Below are 24,176 nucleotides of genomic sequence, written 5' to 3' on the forward strand. Positions count from 1 at the left end.
CAGAAAGATGGGTGTTAGGAACATGAGGATACTGCGGGATATTCTGGGTAGTAAGCATATATTTAGGGAAGATTGTTTAATTTAAATTTGCCTGGACTACCAAATTCAGAGCATTTATAAAGAAAGCAAATTGTAATTTGCCTATACTGCCTTTGATAGATACCATTACTACTATAACTATTAATGCCAGTTACATAGAAACACAATCATTTACAAACAGCAAACATATTTTTCTGTGAGAAGTTAATTAACAATTGCTAAATGAACACATCAGTATAACTAAGAAGCCTATCTCATTCAATGACTTTCTAATAATATGGTAATTCCAAAATAAGGACAACAAACTATAGGTTTAAAACATATTTTAATAAATATGTTTCATTTGTTATCATGGTAGGACTCTTCTGCCATGGTTTAAAATAGTGAAGTCAAAAGAAAAACTCCATGATATTCTGATTAAGAGAAAAACATCCCAGCTCCTTATATAACTCACATTTTCCTGAGTAAGATTACTGGTTGCTCTAAGGCCCTCATCATGGATATGATTTTGCAGCTCCTGAATCATATGAGGTAAACCAGTGGACACAGCACGAAGTAAGACATACAATTTGCCATGTCTGAAGAGAAAAAGAAAATTTGATTATTAAATTTCCAAAGAGTTCAAATAATACTTTAATGCAATAGGTAATATATGGTTCAAAATGCAGAGTTACAAGAGAATGCAGAGAAAGTCCCCCACACCCATCTCCAACCATCCAGTCCTCCTTTCCCACAGGAAAGGAATACTGTAGTTAATACCTTTTCAAAGATGTTTCGTGCACATTCAAACAAATACATATAGTCTTTCCTCTGCATCTTTTTACACGAAAAGTGTAGCCCGTTTTATGTATTATTTGCAATTGTATAACATACTATTTTAACTTAAGAGATCTTTTTATATCATTACACAGTGTATTTCACATATTTTATAACTGCATAGCACCACATTATATGGCTATATTACAAATGCTTACAAATTTATGAAAATTTGGTTGTTTCCAATCTCTTGCTATTACAACATTACAATTACTAAACTTGTATATTAGCAAGCATATCTGTAGTATAAATCCCTGAAAGTGGGATTGTTATGTCAAAGCTTCATCCTCTAAACAGATCCTTATAACACAGCTCCCAACAGCAGGAAGTTCCCTTGCCAACAATGTTATCAAATGTTTTGATCTTTCCCACTGAGAGGTGAAAATGATGTCTCCGTGCAGTATTTTTAAACTTTTTATTGAAATACAACACACGCATAAAAAGTGTGCAAACATGTATCTAAATGAATTGTCATAAGTGAACACATAAACACCCACGTGACCACCCTGGGTAAGAAACAGACATTTCCTAAACCTACAAGTTTCCTGCACGCCTCCTCCCAATCACTACTCCTCTTGCTCTTCCTCAAAGGCAATCACTGTCATGACTACCAACCCACAGATTAGTTTTGCTTGTTTTGATTTATAAAAATGGAATCATACAATTCCTTCATGTTTGGACTTTGGTTCAACATATTATAAGGTTGATCTACATTTTGTATGGTAGCTGTAATCTGTCCATTTTCACTCCTCTATAATATTTCACTGTATGAATATACTGTACTTCATCTATTCTGTTATTGAACATTTGAACTGTTTATGGTTTGGGGCTGAAACAAATAACACTGCAATGAACATTCTTGTACCTTTTTGTACGTTTTTGCACACAGTTTGGGCAGGGGATTATGTATCTGGGAGACAATGTCAGTGTTTCAAAGTAGTTGCATCAATTTATATTCTGAGCCTAGTGTATAACAAGCTCTCTGTACTCCACATATTTCCTAATGCTTATTATATTCAATCTTTTAAATTTTATATCAAAATGTGACTATTGATATCAGTGTGGTTAATTTGTATTCCCCTATTTTAATAAGATTGAGGGCCTTTGTATATGTTTACTGGCTACTTGGATACCCTCTACTCTGCAGTACCTGTTCAAATTTCTTGACCATTTTATACTTTAGACAAACCTTTTTCAGTCATTGCAAATATATTACCCTATGATGTTTTTGATACTTTTAATGGTCTTTTAATGACCCAACGTTTTTATTTAATGCAGTCCACTAGATCAATCTTTCCTTTGTGGTTAGTGCTTTTTGTGTCTTATTTAAAATTATCTTTCCCTACCTCAAGGTCATGAAGTATTCTCCTACATTATCTTCTCACAGTGTTACTGTTTTACATTTAGGTCAAAAGCCTACAATGTATTGACGATTCTGGACATGCTGTCTGAGGTACAGATCAAATTTTACTTTTTTCCCCAAGTGATTATCCAATGGACTCAGCACTATGTGTTAAAAAGACTGTATCTTTCACCCATTGCTTTACAGTGTTACTTTGGTCGTAAATCAGTATCTATTGTATGTATGCATGGGTTCTTTCTATGCTATTTTATTCTATTGGTCTATCTCTCTACTCTGACACCAATGCCTCGATGTCTTAATTACTGTAGTTTTTATCATAAATCATGCTATCCTGTAGTCTTCCCATTATGGTCTTTAAGACTGTTTTGACTTTTCTCAGTCTAAGAGTTTAACTTTCAGAATTAAAACAAACAAACAAAAATCAAACCACTTCAGTTTTGAGTATATTCTCCTGATCTATAAATCAATGTTGCTTTCAACAGTGTTTAGTTTTTTGGGGCGCCTAGGTTTGTTAAGCGTCCGACTTCGGCTCAGGTCTAATCTCACAATTCATGGGTTCCAGTCCCACAATGGGCTCTGTGTTGACAGCTCAGAGCCTGGAGCCTGCTTTGGATTCTGTGTCTCCCTCTCTCTCTGCCCCTCCCCCCACCTCTCGCACACACGCGCGCACGCTTTCTCTCTCTCTCTCAAAAAAACATTAAAAAAACCAATGTTTAGTTTTTTGTGTAAGTCTGGCACATATCTTGTTATGTTTACTCCTGCTAGTGAAAATTTTTAGTGCTATTTGTCTTTTAAAAAAAAAAATCCCATTTTTTTACTGCTTATTACTAGCATCTCATTGCATCTTTATTTTGTATTTTCTTCTTTTGAGTGAGATTAAGCATCTCCGTGTATTTAAAATCTATTCACATTTACTCTTTCTCCTTTGCTTTTTTTCCTGTTTATGAGAAACTCTTAATGTATTAAGGAAATTAGCCCTTGTGATACACAAAAATGTGCAAACACATTTTCCTAGTTTTACTTTTGACTTAGGAATATACTTTGAACATATACTTTTCCAAAACAGTCTTTCAACGTAGATTATTAAAATCTGTAAAAGGCACATTGAATATCTTAGAGACTATTACTAAAATACTTGAAATTTAAGGAAGTTTGAAGATGATGTAAAAAGTGGGTTTATAATTTAATATCTATTCATAGTTACTGTTTCATATCACTTACCATTTTTTTTCTCTTGTCGGATGATATTATGACATTCTGCATGTAAGAACTGTAAGTGGTCTGCTACCATTCGTTGCTGACATTCATGAATCACTTTAGTATATGAACTTGGATGCAAGTATTTTCGACATCGAATTTCTTCATCTTTTAATCTACCTAGAACCTTTAGAAATATATTCTTATAGTCATGACCTACTATGAGGAAAAACCTATTATCAGTAAGTAACTTAGGTAGCCTCAATTTAATGGCTCAATTAAATATGGCCAGGTAACAAATAAGGATTATATAACCAACGTAAGTCCACATTCCATAAATGATTTCAATTTTTTATTTAGGCTACTAGCTATCACCTACATTTCACCAAAATCTTATGAATAAGAACTAATAAAGTTAAGTGGTCTACATTTTGTCTTCATTTTAAAGGCAAGTTAATATGCAACAGGAAAAGTGGGTAAAAATTATTAAAAAATAAAACAGGTGGTTACTTTATGAATATTTAACCATCAAACTAAAAAAAAATTTACATCAACTGGATCAAGTAGATTAATCTAATTATTTTATATTGGTTCCTCTTATAAAATGTAAGTGTAAACAGTATGTACATTAATTATCACATTAAAGATTTCATTAAAATTTCTGACAGTCAAATATAGTCTTAGTTAAATATGTCAATCAAGATCTTTAGTAAAGCTTATCCTATATAAGAAACATTGGGCTACAAACAATATACTGATTAATATTAATAAGAACCAGCTAATAAAGATAATAGCTAGAGAATCTGGCTAATTTCTACCTCAAAACAAAACTGCATTTGCAATAAAAATCATGCTAGCATAGTATAGACTTTGAAAATACCCTGCAATGCAAAGCTATATAACTAGAGTTTTTGAACTTAACAGGTCCCAGAGAACTATGTATAGTTAAGCCTTTAGGGAGTACTACTGATTTGTCTGGGCATAATTAGATAATACTGGGGGGAGGGGAGTGCCTGGTGGCTCAGTTGGTTAAGCATCCAAGTCTTGGTTTCAGCTCAAGTCATGATTTCATGGTTTAGAGACTGAGTCACGCTGATAGCACGCAGCCTGCTTAGGATTTACTCTCTCCTTCTCCCTCTGCCCCTCCCCTGCTCACACTCTTTCCCTCTCTCTTAAAGTAAACAAACAAAACTTAAAAAAAAGAAGCTAATACTGGGATGAAAGGTGATGTTGAGAGGGAAATAAGACATCATTCCTGGATACCTCTCAGATACCTTTGATGAAAATGAGGTAAAGATGGAAGAGAGATTCATGGTCCTATCTTTGCCACCCTGTGGAACCAGGAGTTCAGGGCAGACACAGAAACCAAAGGTAGCCAAAAAGTATCCAGACTAAAAGATGATGGGGCATCTGGGTGGCTCTGCTGGTTAAGCGTCGACTCTTGATTTCAGCTCAAGTGATCTCATGCTTGTGAGATCAAGCCGCACATAGGGCTCCAGGCTCTGTGCTGGGCATGGAGCCTGCTTAAGATTCTCTTTCTTCCTCTTCCTCTGCCCCTCCCTGCATTCATGTGCATATGTGTGAACTGTCTCTCTCTCTCAAAAAATAATAATAATAATAATAGCCTATAAGATGTTTATAGCACATATTTAATCAACAAAGACAGTCATTTTGGTAAGTTTTTCTTTCAAAACAAAAATATCCCTTAAAAGGATTATGCCTATTAATCATTATAGTGCACTGTAAGTGACTTTAGTGTTTATGGGTTAACTAAATGCACAAGAATTAGAGTCTGGAGGTGAGGAAGGATGAGTAAAGGAAAAAAAAATAATGACAATCGGGAGAAGGGTACGTATCAAGAGGAAGGTAGACAAGAGTGGAGTATTGCAAGGCTTCAAATAGTTACAAAATCACTTATAGCTGGGGAGGAAAGGCCAAAACTACAGGTAAAATACAGAAAGAGAAGTAGGACGGCTACATTAGTCTGTAAATTAAATGAACTACTTTTATATATGCTATTTCCCAAATAATTTCCAAAGGCCCTCCTTTTTACAGTTTGAGATATAATTTACTTATTGTATGATTTACCCATTTAAAATATAATTCAATTGTTTGGGTGTATTACATTATTAGTGTTTTCAAAATTGTGGTAAAATATATAACATAAAATATGTCACTTTAACCACTTTTTGACTGTGTTCAGTGGCATTAATTACATTACAGTGTTGTGCAACTATTTCTAAAACTTTTTCACCACCGAACAAAAACTCTTTAACCATTAAACAATAACTCTCTATTCTCTCCTCCTCCCAGTAACATCTCAACAACTTTCTGTCTCCATTAATTTATCTATTCTAGATATCCCACATTCTAGACAGTGTATGGTTCTACATAAGTGAAAATACAGTATTTTTGCCAAGGGCCTCCTTGTGAACCAAATGTAACAAGGAGTGTACGTATCACTGATATTCTGTGCATACTTTTCAGGATTGGACCTAGAACCTTTAACAAGAGTCTAAGATGCAAAAAGGGCTTGGAGCTAAGAATCACTGACTTAATGTAACCTCTTAATAGATGGAGAAAAATGTCCCAGAGGCTTACTCAAGGTGCCAGAGCTAGTGACAACAGCAGGAAGAGAATAAAAGAGCTCAGACTTCTAGACCTGGGCTTTGTGGAATATATAATGTATCAGTAAGTACTGATATTTCTTAACCTGTCATCTATGGAGGCCAGTCTATAATTATTCCACTTATAATACGTTATTTTTCTTGGCTAAACAAACTAACAGATATCATCCTATAATAAAATGCTTGAAATTCAGTACAGCAAGTGAAAAAACCTGGCTAAAAATTTAATACATCTTATATGAGGCTGACTTTATAACTATTCCTTTACCAAGAAAATATACATACAGTTTTAAATATGGTAATCAATAAATGTTGGTTTAAGGATTAATTAAAGTTTCTTCTGGAGCTTTTACTCAGTCTTCCAAAAGTTGAACAGACCCAAAGAGTAACCTATCCAAATATCTAGAATTATTACTTTTTCCTTATTTTCACTTCCATTTTAAAGAAGAAAAGATAAAAATCCACATACCTCGCTTCTATGTTTATCCTATGCCTTAAACTTATCTACTAAGCGTATAATAGTTTATCCTTTAGCCAAGACTGTGAATATTAATTTTAAAGGCAAGCAAATCAAGCAATCAGGATTTATCAAAAAGCATCAACCATGATGAAAATTGGATAGCACTTTTTCTTATGGAAAATGCCACAGCAAGAACAATGATTTATCAATAGGAATTGCACATTAATTATAACCCAGAGTAATGATCAAACAAATAAAAGCTTTTTCCACTTTCTTAATTAAGAAACAAATGTTAAATAAAACCATGCCTGACATATAAGAGATGATGCATTTAACATAATATGCTCTTTCTTACCTTTTCCATAACTGTGAGCAGTTTGATTCTTGTAATAAATTTGAAGCTTCTTGTTTGTAATATTCTCCTGTTTCAGTCAGAAAGGGAGACTCAAAGATTTCCTGATAAAACTAAATAAATCAATTAAAATTTAATTAAAAAATTAGAACAAGTAATTTAAAAAATTAAAGGTCTGATTATGTTTTAAAGGAGGCTTTTTACCTTTAAGGGGAATTTTTTCTTATACTGTTCAACATGAACAAAGGAGTTAATAACCCCATGGATTACTTTCTGGTTTGGGTCTTCTCCACCACGATCACTAAACAAGGTATAACAAAAAATATTGAGAATACAATTATCTATGAAAAATAGCAAGAATGCCAAAATATGGCTGTCAATATTCTATTGGTCTAATCAATTTATAAAGCATTTTAAAGATCAATGCATGCTTGATGCTTAAAATAATTTTTTTCATATCATAGCTGAATTAATATTTATGATAGTTAATGTAGTCATTAGATGTCATTTCAATAAATGAGAAAAGTGTTAATTGTAAATACTACATTGATACTCGGATGATACTACTTTCATTTTAGAGCAGACATGAGGCCATCAATTCAAGACTTTTAATACTGATGGTTAAAAATATTTGAATTTGACTTGCCACAACTGTTACTAGAGGATTTGGTCAGAATTCAGTCTGGACCATTACAAGTATGCCCATAATAATCTGACAGTACACATAAACTCTATATATTATTACTCCCTGAAGGGACTAATAGGTGCTATTCTCTAAGAGATCTGCCACTGAGTTGCTTCCCATGCAAACACAAAGGTTTTTGGAAATTTTAGACATTTAGTGAGATTTGTTTCAGTTTCTATATCCTTTTACAGCTGCAAAGGAATCTAAATCACCTCAATTATTCATGTGACATTTGGTAAGTTCCTACTTAGCCAAGGCACTATTGTGATGCAAGTTTTATTTATCAAAAAATTGTTTTTAATGTTTATTTATTTTTGAGAGAGAGAGAGACAGAGCATGAGCGGGGGTAGGGCAGAGAGAGAGGGAAACACAGAATCTGAAGCAGGCTCCAGGCTCCGAGCTGTCAGCACAGAGCCCGACGCAGGGCTCGAACTCATGAACCGCGAGATCACGCCCTGAGCTGAAGTTGGACACTCAACCAACTGAGCCACCCAGGCACCCCTAAGATGCAAGTTTTAAACACGGTAACAAGTGTAGGTGAATGTCAGGCTTTCTAATTACAGAAAGAGAAAATGAAATAGAAAAAAATAGTTTGCCTAAAGCCACAGACCAACAGTCTGGCCCAAAGTTGGGAGTTTCTGACCCCAGTACTAATGCTCAAATCAAACCATTATGCGGTCAAAGGTTTACCTTTCTCCTGGCAATCTTTCACCTCACTTTAAAAATGTCTTTTTTTTTCCTCTGAGTTAATATTTATTTTACAGAGAGAACAACAGAAAATACATGATCACCATTCCATCGTAAAAATATCTTGTTCTTTACAGTAGGATAAAAAGACTTTCTAACATTTTTGAAAAGTGTTGAGGCAATGATGTTTACATATTAGTGTCCCTCCCTGCCTCTGAATCTCTCTAATACTCTTTCATTCTTTCTTTAATTATCTGGATAGTCTGGGGGAAGGTTTTTGTACTTGAACAAATATAGGTATAATAATTGTCAGTTATAAAATCTCAGATACAAAATCTACATTTTGATATTACTAACAAAAGCAATGAGTTCCTATAATGTCACATATACTGCTCTGCTCACCTTCTATCAGTTCCTTCCTAAATCCAAATTAAATCTGGTGAAATAATGATCTAACCTATCTCATCTATTTGGAACACACCAGATTTTTTTCTTTTAACTTTGCCTAGGGCCAAATAAAAATCAGTCAAGAATGAGAAACGTCTGAATTTTTGGAAAATTAGACTACTAAATTCTTTTCATGACCAAAGTCTATTCTCCCTGCTCAGCACCAGGAAAACTTCCACTCCTGATATTCTCAGCACTCTTGCCATTTGTTTCTGATCCCAAAAGCTCAGTAAGCTGAATTGGGTAACACACTGTCTAGAAGAAACACAGATATTCCTAGTACTTATAACTAAGCTGTCCTCCCTAAAAAGGTAACAGCTGAATTCAGAAACTCTTAGGCATAATTATTCAATCTTTAAGATCACCACACACTTTTATAACTATACAAAACATTATAAATATACAGTATTTCTATTAGCTGACAGATAATGAAAATAAACTGAAATGATACCAAGTTAGTAATACACAAAAGCACTGACTAAATTGGTCATCTGAATAAACTCTAGTTTTCATCTAAGAACCTGGTCCCAAGAGATAAACCCTGAGAAAAGAAATGATTTTTTAGAAATATTGCTAATTATTTTATCTTAACAGGACTGTGTGGCAAATGCCTACAAAAGTCATAATGAAATTACCAACATAATGAACAATCAGCTGAGATGATAGGTACCAAAAGGAATATTTAGCATAGACCTTAAGACCAGGATTTTAGAGTCAGGCTGCCTGGGTTGAGTTCTGGCTGCATTAATATGTCACCTTGGGCAGGCACTTCTTAACCTCTTGGTACTCACTCAGATCTCTTTCTGTAAAGTGGGGATAATAAAAGTACCTACACCTCATGGCTGTGAGGATGTGGTAAAGATTAAGCATAACGCTAGAAAGCATGTAACACAGTGCTGGTATAGGAATAAACAATTAATAAATACCACCTATTATTTTAAGTACTAATAGGAACAAAATGGAAGCATTTTTAATATATTAGAGAAGAGAATAAAGAGACCAAAAAAGCACTGATTGTCATTTTAAAATCAAAGCTTTTAAAGCCTATGAAATGAGCTTTTAACTCAAACAGCAGACCAAATTTGTGACAGTCATCAAAAGTTAGCTGGAACTCTCAAAAGTCTTGATACTGATATATGACAAGGGGTACATTAATCTCTTAGTGAAACCTTCCCTTTACCCGTATGTTTAAATGAAAGTAGCGTTCCAGCAAACTAAATGCAGTCCCCTGTCCCTACTGTAAATCTGGGAAATGACAGGAAGGTTACTTTTTAGTACCCCATTGTTGGTGGTAGCCCTTGGACTTAAAGAAATTGAAAAAAGATGGAAAGAAGACAGGACAGTGTGGGAAAATAAAACTATATGCAAAAATGCACAAGAGAATGAAACGCTACAAGGAGAGGATGGGAAGGGAGTAGAGGAAGACAGGCAAAGAAGTGGCAGACACCGAAAGCTGGACAGCACAGAAAGTTGATAAAACCATCCAGGACATGAGGAGCAAGAGTCAGTCTCTGAAGCAAGACGAGTCGCAGCTCTGTGTGTGGACCCTCTGGGGCGGTAAGCAGGGCATGAGGCAGCGGAGCTCAAGAAGGGAAACCGCTGCAACCAGAAGACTTGCTGCGGCCCTCACCTGAGAACACCTTCTAGTTTCCCCTATTCCCACCCGAGAAAGGCAATGGGAAATCGAGGAAATGTTTTACCTTCAGACTGGCAAGATTTCCTAACAGCAAAGTATTGCTGAATGGCAGAGAAACAGGCATTCTCACATTCTGCTTGTGGAAGAACAAGCGCATCAGAGGGCAAACTGGCAAAATTCTAAATGCATGTACTCTATGGCTCCAAACAAACATCTGCATTCATGCACGATAAAAAGCGAGAGTTGGATTAGTGGGTAAACTGGAAACAACCTAATATACACCATGAGAAGGGTTTAATAAAATGAGGTAGGACCATACTAAATAAATACTAAGTAACAGTTTAAAAAGAATGTGGTATATACTAACAGAAAAATTATCAAGATATATAATTGAATAAAAAAAAGAAGTTAGTAAGTATGTACATCTATGATTTTAAAAAGTTAGAAAAAAATCACATAAAAAAGAAAACAATCTCTGTATTGTACTTATTTCTGTATGTAAACATAAAAAGACCTAGGAAAAGGTTTGTAAAGACACTTAAGCAAATAATAACAGGGATTATTACCTCTGGGAAGAGAAAGCCTAAGAAAAGGATCTGGAACATTCAAAGTTTTTCAAGAATGTATGTACCACTTGTGTATTTAAAACTAAGTTTTTCATTGAGTAGCTAATTACATGGTCCAGGGAAGAAAATGTACAAGGTGAGTCTGGCACATCCTGACACACTAGGTAACAAGAAAGGTTGCAAGGATGACTAGGATCTTCTCAAAAAGACCATGGTGCCACCTAACCAAATGGAAGCAATTTAAACTTTAGTAAAACACCACAATGAATAGAAACAAATCAAATGTATTTAGGTCTATAAGATCATCATAATATACTGGGGGAATAAGGCTAATTGGTCACTTTCTGAGGATAACAACAACCCAACTCATTATCTTGACAAATGGTAAAGAACAAACTAAGCAGTTATTTTACCCTTCCTATATGAACTTCACCATTGGGTAACCAAATAGTAGACGAAGGGAAGCATGTCTTTATAAAATTATTGCTTCCAGGTAGGAGTTAAAACAAAATGATAGAAATAGAGTGACAGTTTTATAAACCTCATTAAACAAAAGATGTCAGTATTCAGCATCAGTGGTTGCTTATATCCAAAACAAGTGAAAAAACAGACATTATGAAAGAACAAAGTATCTATAGTTTCGTCCGAGGGAACCAAGGAGTCTGCCAATTTGCAGGAAATAAAGAGGACAAAGGAACATTTTTTGGATGGACAAACTAAACTCTTACACAGTCTAGGAATATACACGTGGGTGATAAAATCATAAGAAATAGAAGAAAGGAACTACAAGTCAGCATAAAGGTAACTTTTGCATAAAGGAAGGGATGGGACACATACAAAGTTTCAGGGGTGGCTGGCATGGTTCTATTTCTTGACTTGGGTGGTAATAACAAGAATATTCACTTTATAATAATTCATTAGGCTGTACAATTGTGTTGTGCAGTTTTCTGTATCTTTTAATTTATATTTAAAAAGTTAAATAACGCACACACAGCAAAATCCCCCCAAATACAAAAGAAAACTGATATAACAATATTAATATGTGCCAGAATAAAGAAAAAGAGCACAGATATATGATGTTACAACAATAAAAATAATTAACCATGAAGATAATAATCCTGATATTTACTCAACTAACAAACAGAGATTCAAAATGTATGAAACAAAAACTATTAATTGCAAGGAAAAAAGTCAATAAATCTAAACTGAGCTGGGAAATTTTAAAATACATTTTTCAGAAACTCTGAGATTCAAAAGAATAAAGACTGAGTTAGATTTTTGTCTTTATCTAAGACTGTATTTTTCCCTCAATGAAGTCTCCAGGGTCTAAACAACTAATAAAAAATGACAAACACATGGATGCATCAGAGAAAGCATACATCAGCCATACCAGGCTATGTTACAAAGTGTTCCAAATTCAAAGAGGAGAATTTCATTTCAATTTTTGCTTTTGTTCACAGAGTACTCAACACTAAAAAGTTAACTACAGAATTACTGGGGAAAAGAAATGCAACTCTGAATCCTTCTAACATTAAAAACTCAGGGTTTTCAATGGTATCCTTAAGTATCTAAGTAATTCCTTTTATAAGCATTTAAAAATATATCTATTTATTTCCTTTTTATAATTTCATATATCCAATTTTAATTTAAGTAAAACTAAAGTCCTTGCAGAAAATTTATTTCACAATATTTATTTTCCATATTTATGCTTGCCTCTTTTATATTACTGAAAATATTCAAATTCTTATACTATAACATTTGGATCCATGAAGTTACACTATTTTTATTAAAATTATAAACAACTTTAGGTTGTTACTGCACTGAAAGTCCCAGTTGGCAATTCTACTATATTAATATGAAAGATAGATAAGTTACCATATGAACAAAATTACTTCTATCTTTCCAAGTGAAGTAAATACTGAAAAATATGCAATATACAATCTATGGTTACATCATGTGTTTTCTTCCTTATATATATATATGAAGGAGCACCTTTACTTAAAAATTCTACAACCTACATTCCACTTTTAAACCTAATATTTCTCTGAAACACTTTTCTTCAAAATGAATGAAACTGTGATTATTCCTATAGTGTCTACATAGCTCAAGAGAAGCCATCTTTATAAGAATACAATTAAGCTGAAAGAGTTCAGTCCCAATTTATATCTTAAAAGCAGATGATGCATGATCTTTAAGCCATCAGCTCCTCCTTTTCTCCTTTTACATCATTTTACATTGCTGTCTTTTCTGTCTGTCCTTTTAAACCTTCTTCTTGTCTTTCCTGCAGAGATCCCACTTCACCCAACTGAAAAGTCATGAAATTCTAACTATAGTTTACTAAGTATTTCAGCATTCATGCTCCGTAAGAATCCTCACTTAGTGGAACATACTGATTTCACAAGGAAAAATCTTCCATTAGTCTGACAGGTAACTTTACTTCTTCAAACGCTGAGATGGGCCTCAATTTTCTGAAATCTTCAAAGAAGTTACCTCAGGACTGGAAATATTATGATCTATAATTTTTCTTATAATATGGGAAATGTAAGACAATTGCATGTGAGATCACATACAAAAATTCCTAGGCTCATGGGTGGTGGTAGGGCAAAAATATACCTAATACACATAACCAAACTTACATTAAGAAGTAATCTTTTCTTTAAAGATAGCAACCAAATTAATTCTTTTACTGATGAGTTTAATACTACACAGCTGAAAGGGGGGAAAAAGTGTATTATTCTGCTTTAAAAAAAATTATAATCATTATAAAATTAACTGAGGTAGAGATTATCTAACCCAAATTGTAGGAAAGAGCAATCACATTAGTATCAGATAACTACCTATGTGGTAGAAGCAAGCATTTTTAGCTAAAGGACAGTGTTAAAAATCATAGGGTCAAAAAAAAAAAAGAAATGTAGACAGCTGCTGGAACACAGTTTCAAAGTACCAGTATCTGGTATGGTTAATATCTAAGAGCAAACATGCTACTAAGTATTTAAGAATTAGGAAAGACATATGTTTTTATCTTTTAGCAACTCTTGGCCATTGTGATAAAATAATCTTTCAGACTACATTAAATAATTTTAGTATTAAGTAAGACCCATCTACAGAAGAAGGAAACGAGTTCTATCTGTCAAGGATTGCTGGTTCGTTAGCATTCTCTACTCTGAAGTTTTTTAACGTATAATCTTCTCTTTACTTCTGTGCATTGTTTTCAAACTATGTTTCCTAGTGCTCTCAGCAATTTACCAGTCTCTTGTCAAAGTCTCTTGCATTATTGTCATGTTTATGACAGTTGCTTTCTTATTTAAATCTAATTAGACCTCATATAAAACCATATACTGGAAAACAGAAATTTCAAGTTGAAAGGGGCCTCCAAAGGTCAGCTGATACAACCTTCCCTATTTCACAGGAATCCAATGAGGTAATTTATTCAGGAAACAGAATTATAAAAGAAATTGGAATGCCCTGATTTCCAATCTGTCTGTTGTTCATACAAATTATTTAGAGAGGGTTGCTTAAAATTTAAAAGGAGGTGGGGGGAGGGGCAAGAATCTAGACCTAAGGAATCAAGGAAGATTAAGACTATGTAGGCTGAGAATCATTTTTCTGAAAACATCTAAATACTTTCTCAAGAGTTTGGGAAGTAAAAAGCATAACCCCCAAGGATGAAAAAAAAAAAAAAAAACTGATCCAACCAAAAGGCGTTTCAACCTGTTAAATCCATTACAGATTTGAAGAATAACAGATAATGTTAACTGAATTCATAAGAAGTGTTAAAAGGTTAAGCTGTCTTGACAAGCTTTACATAAGAACCTGTTTAATGAAAAATACCTACACAAACTGGATTGCTTTAAGGAGTTATTATAAAAAGTTTTCACTTGGATATTAATTTTACTGAATACTTATTGTACCTTATTATGCCTCAGGGAGTGTAGTAAATACTTTACATAAAGCATCTCATTTCATCTCAACAACAGCAATATAAAATGGGTATTGTTAACACTCTCTTTTAATAACTTGATTTAGACAAAATTCTTTTGGCATCAAGGGAAAAATAGCTGGCAGCTAAATCACAGAAGTGTGTAAAAATATTCCCTAGGGAACAAGTTACTCCACTCTGGTATTTTAAAAACTTGTAATTTTCAATCAATTTTCACTTTTACTTCTTACTCCTAATCGCTCTTTTTAAAAAGTAAATTTCATCATTTGCAGTAGGAAGTATGGGCAGTAATTCAACTATTTCTTATGCTTTTAAAAATTATTAATGGAGCTCTAACACAGGTTTACAATAAGCTAGGTAAATTATTAATGTCTTTATTTTCTTTAACTGAGATTACCAGATAGGAAACAATGCTTAAATATCAGGAATTCTACATACTGTCTTACATTAGGAACCCTTCCTCAACCTCCACACTATATAATCATATCTCAGCTGAACGAATACACAGATTCCTGTAAAAAAAACAAAACTTTGGTTAGAGATTTTAAAGTGTCCCTCTCACCAAAGATTCTATATACATTTCAGTCCAATCTAAAAACAGTCTTGTCTCCCAGAAGAAGGAAAGAAAGAAAAATAAGAATGGGATAATAAAAGAGAAAGAAAGATACAACAGGGAAGATCAACTGAGACAAAACTGATTCTTTGAAAAAAAAAATCCAACAAAATACACAAATCTCTAGTAAAAGTCCTCACGAAAAGATATACATGCAAGCAATATTATGAGTGAATACATCACTCCAGATGGGAATTAAAAGGAAAATAAAATACCAAGTGACTAAAGTTAGTATCACAAGTAAAAAAAAAGAAAGTATTGTTGATATACTCTACTCTTTGATATTATTGATGAGAAGGGCATATATCACCATGTGGAATTCCTCCTCCAAACCCATAATCTCAATCTGACCCAACATCACAGAAATCAAAGTTGACAGACATACTACAAATACCTGATCACTAATTTTTAAAAAAAAGTGTCAATTCATGAGAGACAATGGAAGACTAAAAATATCTCCACCAAGTAAAAGAGACCAAGAGAGACATGACAGCTAAATACAATGTTGTGATTTAGACTGGATCCTGGAGCAGAATCAGTGAAAAACTGAGAAAGTACAAATACAATCTGTAGTTTAGTTAACAGTTTTATACTAACGTTCATAAATATACCATGGGTTGTGAGATGGTAATATTAGGAAAAGAGGAGTATACAGGAACTTTCTGTATTGGCTTTGCAACTCTTCTATAAATTTAAAGTTCTTTCAAATAACACCTTTTTTAAAGTAAATACTGTCAACAACTACTTCCAAAAATTCTGAAAAAATAACTCACAACGGACTCAGAAGAAATAAATATCTGACTACTGAAAAACTACAGGCAGTGTAAAAAATTCTGAGACAACTGTTTTGGGATCCAGCACTCTAAGATTTGGCAAAAGCTGGAGATTGGAAAGATGGCAGAGTAGGAGGATAGTGAGCTCACCTCATCTCATGGACACACCAAGTCAACAACTACATCTACACAATTCTTAAAATAACCTGAAGACTGGCAGAACAAATCTTCCACAACTAGTTGTAGAGGAAGCCACATCAAAAAAAAGTGTGAGAAGGGGCGCCTGGGAGGCTCAGTTGGTGAAGCTTCTGACCTCGGCTCAGATCATGTTCTGGGTTGATGGGCTCGAGTTCTACATCGGGCTCTCTGCTGTCAGCTCAGACCCTGCTTTGGATCCTCTGTCTCCCTCTCTCTCTGCTCCTCCCCCTTTCTCACTCTCTGTCTCTCAAAATAAATAAATAAAAACATTAAAAAAAAAAAAAAAAGATGCGGGAGACAGAAATGCAGTCAGGAACCAAACCCTAAGCAACTAACCACAAGTGGGAGGGATATCACAAACAAGAAGGTGTGAGGGGATTAGACCCTACACCACGGACCTCCAGCCCTGGGGACCCACACTGATAAGATGAGTCCCCATAATGTATGGCTTTGAAAATCATCTGGCTTAATTTCAGGAGCATTAAAAACCAGCAGAGCTTAACCCCTGGAGGCCTAGAGGGCAATAGGAAACCGAGTCCTTGCCCTTAAAGAACCAGCACACTAAATAACTTGGCAGAGACACAGCATAGAAATAGCAGTTTGGGGGTGCGCTGGATGGCTCAGTTGGTTAAGCATCTGACCTCAGCTCAAGTCATGACCTCATGGCTCATGAGTTCAAGCTCTGTGTCAGGCTCTGTGGTGATAGCTCAGAGCCTGGAGCCTGCTTCCGATTCTGTGTCTCCCTCTCTCTCTACCCCTCTCCCGCCTGCACTGTCTCTCTCTCAAAAATAAACAAACGTTAAAAAAAAAAACAAACAGTTTGAAGGTGCTTGGGGTATATGTGAAGATTTACTGACTAATCTTAGAATATGTTGACGGGGCAGGGATCTGCAGGAGACTTCTCCAGGAGCTAAAGTGTTGGTGGGTGCCATTTCTCTTCTACTCCCTGATCTATATAATTGGACACAGTTCTAACACTCTCCCATCTACACTGCTACCACAGCTGGTCCTCACTGCCCCAGTGTTCTCCTACTGACCTGCTCCACCCAAGAAACCCATCTCAGCAGACATCCTTCCAAAGTGGCTCTTGCCCTGTCACAATACCATACACTAGCTCATCCACAGTTCCGGCAGCCAGGCCTCTTAGCTGGCTACACATGGAGCAAGCCCTTGTTCTTCAGTATGCTAACAGTGGTGGCAGAGACTAACTGCAGACAGCCAGGGTGAGTGCTGGCCCCAAATACCAGATAGCCTAGGCAGTTAACAGCTCGGCCTCTCAACAGTGTGGGGAACAAATCCTGTCCAGTGCCCCAACAGCAGGCAAAGTAGGTTACTGTAGACAGTTGGGCTGAAGGCCAGTCCCATCTACCACCATGCCCACAGCAACTGTGGCTCAGCCACAACAGGAAGGCCCGTGCAGCTTACACAGGGGACACCAATGGAGCACCTGGTTTTGCTGACAATGGGGGGATTGTGCTGCAGGGCAATACAGGACTTCTACACAAGTCTACTACTTTCAAGACCAAGCGACACAGCTAACCTACTATATACAGAAACAGAGAGATTTAGACAAAATAAGAAGGCAGAGGAATACGCCTCAAATGAAAGAACAAGACAAAATAACAGAAAAAGAGCTAAATGAAATGAAATATTTCTCATAAAGAGTTCAAAGTAATGGTCATTACGATACCTGACTTGAGAGAAGAGTGGATTAATTCAGTGAGAACTGCAACAAAGATACAAAATATTAAAAAGAGTTGAACACAATTAGCTGAAATAAAAATATACTAGAGGGAATCAACAGCAGATGAGAAAATGCAGGAATGGATCAGTGATCTGGAAGACAGGGTAATGGAAAGCAATCAAGCTGAACAGCAAAGACAAGACAAAACAAAACAAACCTAAAAAGAGAGAGAGAGAGAGAGAGAGAAAGAGAGAGAGAAAGAAAAAAAGAATAAAGAATAAGAATAGGTAAGAATAGGTTAAAAGAACTCTGCAACATCATCAAGAGTAATAATTTCTGTATGACAGGGATCCCAGAAAAAGAAGGAAGAAGAGGTTGGAGAATTATTTAAAGAAACAATAGCTGAAAATTTCCCTAATCTGAGAAAGAAAACAAACATTCAGGTCCAGGAAGTATAGACAACTCTTAACAAGACAAACCCAAGGACGCCCACACCAAGACACGTAATAACTAAAATGGCAAAAGTAATGACAAAGAGAGAATTTTAAAAGCAGCAAGAGAAAACAGTTATATACAAGGGAAATACTATAAGACTATCAGCTGATTTTTCAGCAGAAACTTTGCAGGCCAGAAGAAAGTGGTACAAGATGTTCAAAGTACTGACAGGAAAAAAACCTACAACCAAGAATACTCTACCTGACAAGGTTATCATTCAGAATTGAAGGAGAGACAAAGAGATTCCCTAGACAAACAGAAGTTAAAACTTATCACCAGTAACCCAGCCTTACAAGAAATTTAAAGGGAGTTCATTAAGTGGAAAGAAAATAAAGGTATTTAATTTCACATCAATTTAAAAGCAATTATATCTGCAAAAATCAGTCAAGAGATAAATTTAAAAGATGTAAAATATGCTATCATATAAGTAAAATGTGGAGGGAAGGAGTAGAAATTTAATGATTTCACAATGTATTCAAAATTGAGCAACCATCAACTTAATATAGCCTGCTATACACATAAGATATATGACCCCAATGGTAACCAGAAATCAAACACCTATAGTAGATACACAAAAATAAAGAGGACAGAATCTAAGCATAACACTAAAGCAAGCCATCAAACCACAAGGGAAGAGAGTGAGAAAAGAAAACAGAAAAGAACTACAAAAATAACCAGAAAACAACAAACAAAATAATATTAATAAGTACATACTTATCAGTAATTACTTTAAATATTTATGGACTAAATACTCCAATCAAAAGACGTAGGGTAACTAAATGGATAAAAAACCAAGACCCATCTATATGCTGCCTACAAGACTCACTTCAGATCTAAAGACACATCATACAGGGGCGCCTGGGTGGCGCAGTCGGTTAAGCGTCCGACTTCAGCCAGGTCACGATCTCGCGGTCCGTGAGTTCGAGCCCCGCGTCGGGCTTGGGCTGACGGCTCGGAGCCTGGAGCCTGTTTCCGATTCTGTGTCTCCCTCTCTCTCTGCCCCTCCCCCGTTCATGCTCTGTATCTCTCTGTCCCAAAATAAATAAACGTTGAAAAAAAAAAAAAATTAAAAAAAAAAAAAATAAAGACACTCATACAGAGTAAAAGTGAAGGGATGGAAAAAAAACATTCTATGCAAATGGAAGTGAAAAAAAGGCTGGAATATAAATACATATATCAGACACAATAGACTTTAAAACAAAGACTGTACCAAGAGAAAGAAAATCAGTATATAATGATAAAGGGATCCATCCAACAGGAGAACAGAACAAGTGTAAATATCTATGCATCCAACATATGAGCACCTAAATATAGAAAGCAAATATTAACACACATAACAGGAGAAATTGACAGTAATACATTAATAGTAAGGAACTTTAACACTCCACTTATATCAGTTGTTAGATCATCCAAACAGAAAATCAATAAAGAAACAATGGCTTTGGGGCGCCTGGGTGGCGCAGTCGGTTAAGCGTCCGACTTCAGCCAGGTCACGATCTCGCGGTCCGTGAGTTCGAGCCCGCGTCAGGCTCTGGGCTGATGGCTCGGAGCCTGGAGCCTGTTTCCGATTCTGTGTCTCCCTCTCTCTGCCCCCCCCCGTTCATGCTCTGTCTCTCTCTGTCCCAAAAATAAAAAAAACGTTGAAAAAAAAAAAAAAAAAAGAAACAATGGCTTTGAACAACCCCTTAGACCAGATAGATGGACCTAACAAGATACATATAGAACATTCCATCCACAAACAGCAGAATACATATTCTTTTCACATGCATATAGAACATTCTCCGGGACTGATCACATGTTAAGCCACAAAACAAGTGTCAATGAATTTAAGAAGACTGAAATCATATCAAGCATCTTTACCAACCACAATAGTATGAAAACTAGAAATCAATTACAAGGAAAAAAACACTAGGAAAAAACACAAATACATGGAGGCTAAAACAAACATGCTACTAAACAATCAATGGGTCAACAAAGAATCAAAGAGGAACTCAAAAAATTCATGGAGACAAATGAAATAATAGTCCAAAATCTTTGGGACACAGCAAAGCAGTTCTGAGAGAGACGTATACGTTAATACAAGCCTATCTCAAGAAACAAGAAAAAATATCAAATAATCAAACCTTACACCGAAAGCAACTAGAAAAATATGAACAAACTAAGCCTAATGTTAGTAGAAGGAAGAAAATAATAAAAATTAGAGGGGGCCTGGTGGCTCAGTTGGTTGGGTATTTGACTCTTGTTTTCGGTTCAGGTCATGATCTCACGGTTTGTGAGTTGGAGCCCCACATGGGCTCGTGCTGACAGTGCAGAGCCTGCTTAGAGTTCTCTTTCTACCTCTCTCACTGCCCCTCTCTGCTTGCTCATGCTCTCTCTCTCTGTCTCAAAATAAATAATTTAAACGAAAATAAAATAATAAAGATTAGAGCAGAAATAACTGGAGACTAAAGAAAAAAAAACAAGAAAACACCAATGAAATCAAAAGCTGGTTCTTTGAAATATGAACACAACTGATAAACATTTAGCCAGACTCATACAAAAAAAAGGGGGGGGGGTGCTCAAATAAATAAAATCAGAAATGAAGGAGGAGAGTAACAACCCATACCAGAGAAATACAAAGAATAAGAAACTACCACTAACAATTACATGCCAATAAACTAGACAACCTAGAAGAAATGGATAAATTTCTAGAAACATACAATCTCCTAAACGGAATCAGGAAGAAATAGAAAATTTGACCAGACCAATTACTAGTAATGATAATGAATTGGTAACCGAAACAAAAAACTCCCAACAAACAAAAAGTCCAGGACCAGATGGCTTCCCAGGCAAATTTACCAAACATTTAAAGAAGACTTAACAATGATCCTTCTCATACTATTCCAAGAAATAGAAGAGGAAGGAACACTCCAAATTCATTCTACAAAGTCAGCATTACCCTGACATCAAACCAAGACAATCACTAAAAAACAAAACAAAAACAAAAAGAACAAAAAACTACAGTCTAATATCCCTGATTAACACAGATGCAAATATCCTCAACAAAGTATTAGCAAACCACATTCAACAATGCATTAAAAGGACCATTCAACACAATCAAGTAGGATTTATTCCAGAGATGCAAGAGTGGTTCAGTATTCATGAATCAATCGATGTGATACCTTACATTAACAAGAGGAAGGATAAAAACTATATGATCATCTCAACAGATAGAGAAAAAGCATCTGACAAAATACAACATCCATTCATGATAAAAGCTCCCGACAGGGGCAACTGAGTGGCTCAGTAGGTTAAGCGTCAGACTCTTTGATTTCAGCTCAGGTCATGATCTCACAGTTCGTAGGTTCTAGCCCCACATTGGGCTCTGTGCTGACAGCATGGAGCCTGCTTGGGATTCTCTCTCTCCCCTCTCTGCCCCTCCTCTGCTGTCTCTCTCTCTCAAAAATAAATTAATAAACATTTAATAATAAAAAAACAAAAAACCCGACAAAGTGATTTAGAGAAAACATACCTCAGTATAATAAAGGCCATATATGAAAAACCCACAGCTAACATCATATTCAATGGTGAAAACCTGAAAGCTTTTCTTCTAAGATCAGGAACAAGATAAAAATGTCCACTCTTACAACTTTCATTCAACATAGCACTGAAGTCCTAGCTGCAGCAATCAAACAAGAAAAAGAAATAAAAGGCATCCCAATTGGTAAGAAAGAAGTAAAATTGTCACTATTTGCAGATTAGGAACAAGACAAAAATGTCTACTCTCACAACTTTCATTCAACATAGCACTGGAAGTCCTAGCTGCAGCAATCACACAAAAAAGAAAAATAAAGGCATCCAGATTGCTAAGAAAGAAGTAAAACTGTCACTATTTGCAGATGATATGATACTATATATAGAAACTAAAAATCCCACCAAAAAACTATTAGAACTAATAAATGAATTTAGTAGGCTTGCAGGATACAAAATTAACATACAGAAATGTGTTTTGTATACATAATAACACAGAAAGAAATTTAAAATTTTTTTGAAGTTTATTTTGACAGAGAAAGAGTGCGAGAGAGGGGGTGGGGGGTGCAGAGACAAAGAGAGGGAAATACAAAATCTGAAGCAAGCTCCAGGCTCTGAGCTGTCAGCACTGACCCCAACAACCCTGACGCGGGGCTCAAACTCATGGACCTGAGATGAGATCATGACCTGAGCAGAAGTCGGACGCTTATTTAACCAACTGAGCCAACCAGGCGCCCCAAGAAATTTTTTAAAATTTCTACTTGTAAACTATACCAAAAAGTATAAGATGTCTAGAAATAAATTAACCAAGGAAATGAAAAACCTATACTCTGAAAACTGTAAGATATTGATGAAAAGAACTGAAAATGACATAAACAATGTTCATGGATTGAATAAATCATACTGTTAAAAAGTCCAAAGTACCCAAAAGGAATCTACCAATTCAATGCAATCACTACCAAAATACCGATAGCAGTTTTCACAGAACTAGAATAAGTAATCCTAAAATTTGTATGGAACCACAAAAAACCTCGAATAGTCAGAGCGATCTTGAGAAAGAACAAAGCTGGAGGTATCACAAACCCAGATTTCAAGATATACTACAAAGCTGTAGTAATCCAAATAGTATGGTACAAAAACAGCCATATAGGGCAATAAACACAATAGAGAGCCCATGCTTCTATGGTCAATTTATCTATGACAAAGGAGGCTAATATACAATGGGGAAAAAGATGGGTCTTCAATAAATGGTGTGGGAAAACTGGACAGCTACATGCAAATAAATGAAACTGGGACCAGTTTCTTTTACCATACACAAGAATAAAATCAAAATGGCTTAAAGGCCTAAATGTGAGAGGCACCCTGGATGGCTCAGTTGGCTAAGCATCTGACTTTTTGGCTCAGGTCATGATCTCACAGTTCATGAGTCTGAGCCCTACGTCAGGCTCTGTGCTGCCAGCTCAGAACCTGGAGCCTGCTTTGGATTCTGTATCTCCCTCCTCTCCGTCTCCACTCGTGCTCTGTCTCTCTGTCTCAAATATAAAATAACATTTAAAAAATTCTTAAAAAAAAAAAGACTTAAAATGAGACCTGAAATGATGAAACTCCTAAAAGAAAACACAGGTGGTATCACTGTTAACAATATATTTATGGACATGTATCCTCAGGCAAGGGAAACAAAAGCAGTAAGAAACTATTGGGACAACACCAAAATAAAAAGCTTTTGCACAGCAAAGGAGACCATCAACAAAACAAAAAGGCAACCCAGTGAATGGGAGAAGTATTTACAAATGATATATCCAAGAAAGGATGATATCTAGAATACATCAAGAACTTCTACAACTCACACCAAAAAACCCAAAAAATCCAATTAAAAACAGGCAGAGGATTTGAATAGACATTTTTTCCAAAGAAGATGTACAAATGGCCAACAGACATGAAGAGATTCTCAAGTCACCAATCATCAGGAAAATGAAAATCAAAACCACAATGAGATTCACCTCACAGGAGTCAGAAGGTTAGTATCAAAAAGACAAGAATAGCAAGTATTAGTGAAGATATGGAGAAAAGGGAATCCCCATGCACTAT

General features: G+C 35.4%; 1 protein-coding gene across 1 annotated transcript in view; it reads right to left on the reverse strand.

The window, feature by feature from the left end:
• Positions 1-24,176, reverse strand: part of CUL2 (cullin 2) — a 155,850-nt gene that overhangs the window by 20,862 nt on the left and 110,812 nt on the right. Inside the window, 5 exon segments of the mRNA XM_030322212.2 lie at positions 494-606; positions 609-617; positions 3,440-3,648; positions 6,858-6,967; positions 7,059-7,155. Of these exon segments, the coding sequence (XP_030178072.1) occupies positions 494-606; positions 609-617; positions 3,440-3,648; positions 6,858-6,967; positions 7,059-7,155 (538 nt within the window).

The sequence above is a fragment of the Lynx canadensis genome, chromosome B4, assembly GCF_007474595.2.
Source record: "Lynx canadensis isolate LIC74 chromosome B4, mLynCan4.pri.v2, whole genome shotgun sequence".
In the NCBI taxonomy this organism is placed as follows: Eukaryota; Metazoa; Chordata; class Mammalia; order Carnivora; family Felidae; genus Lynx; species Lynx canadensis.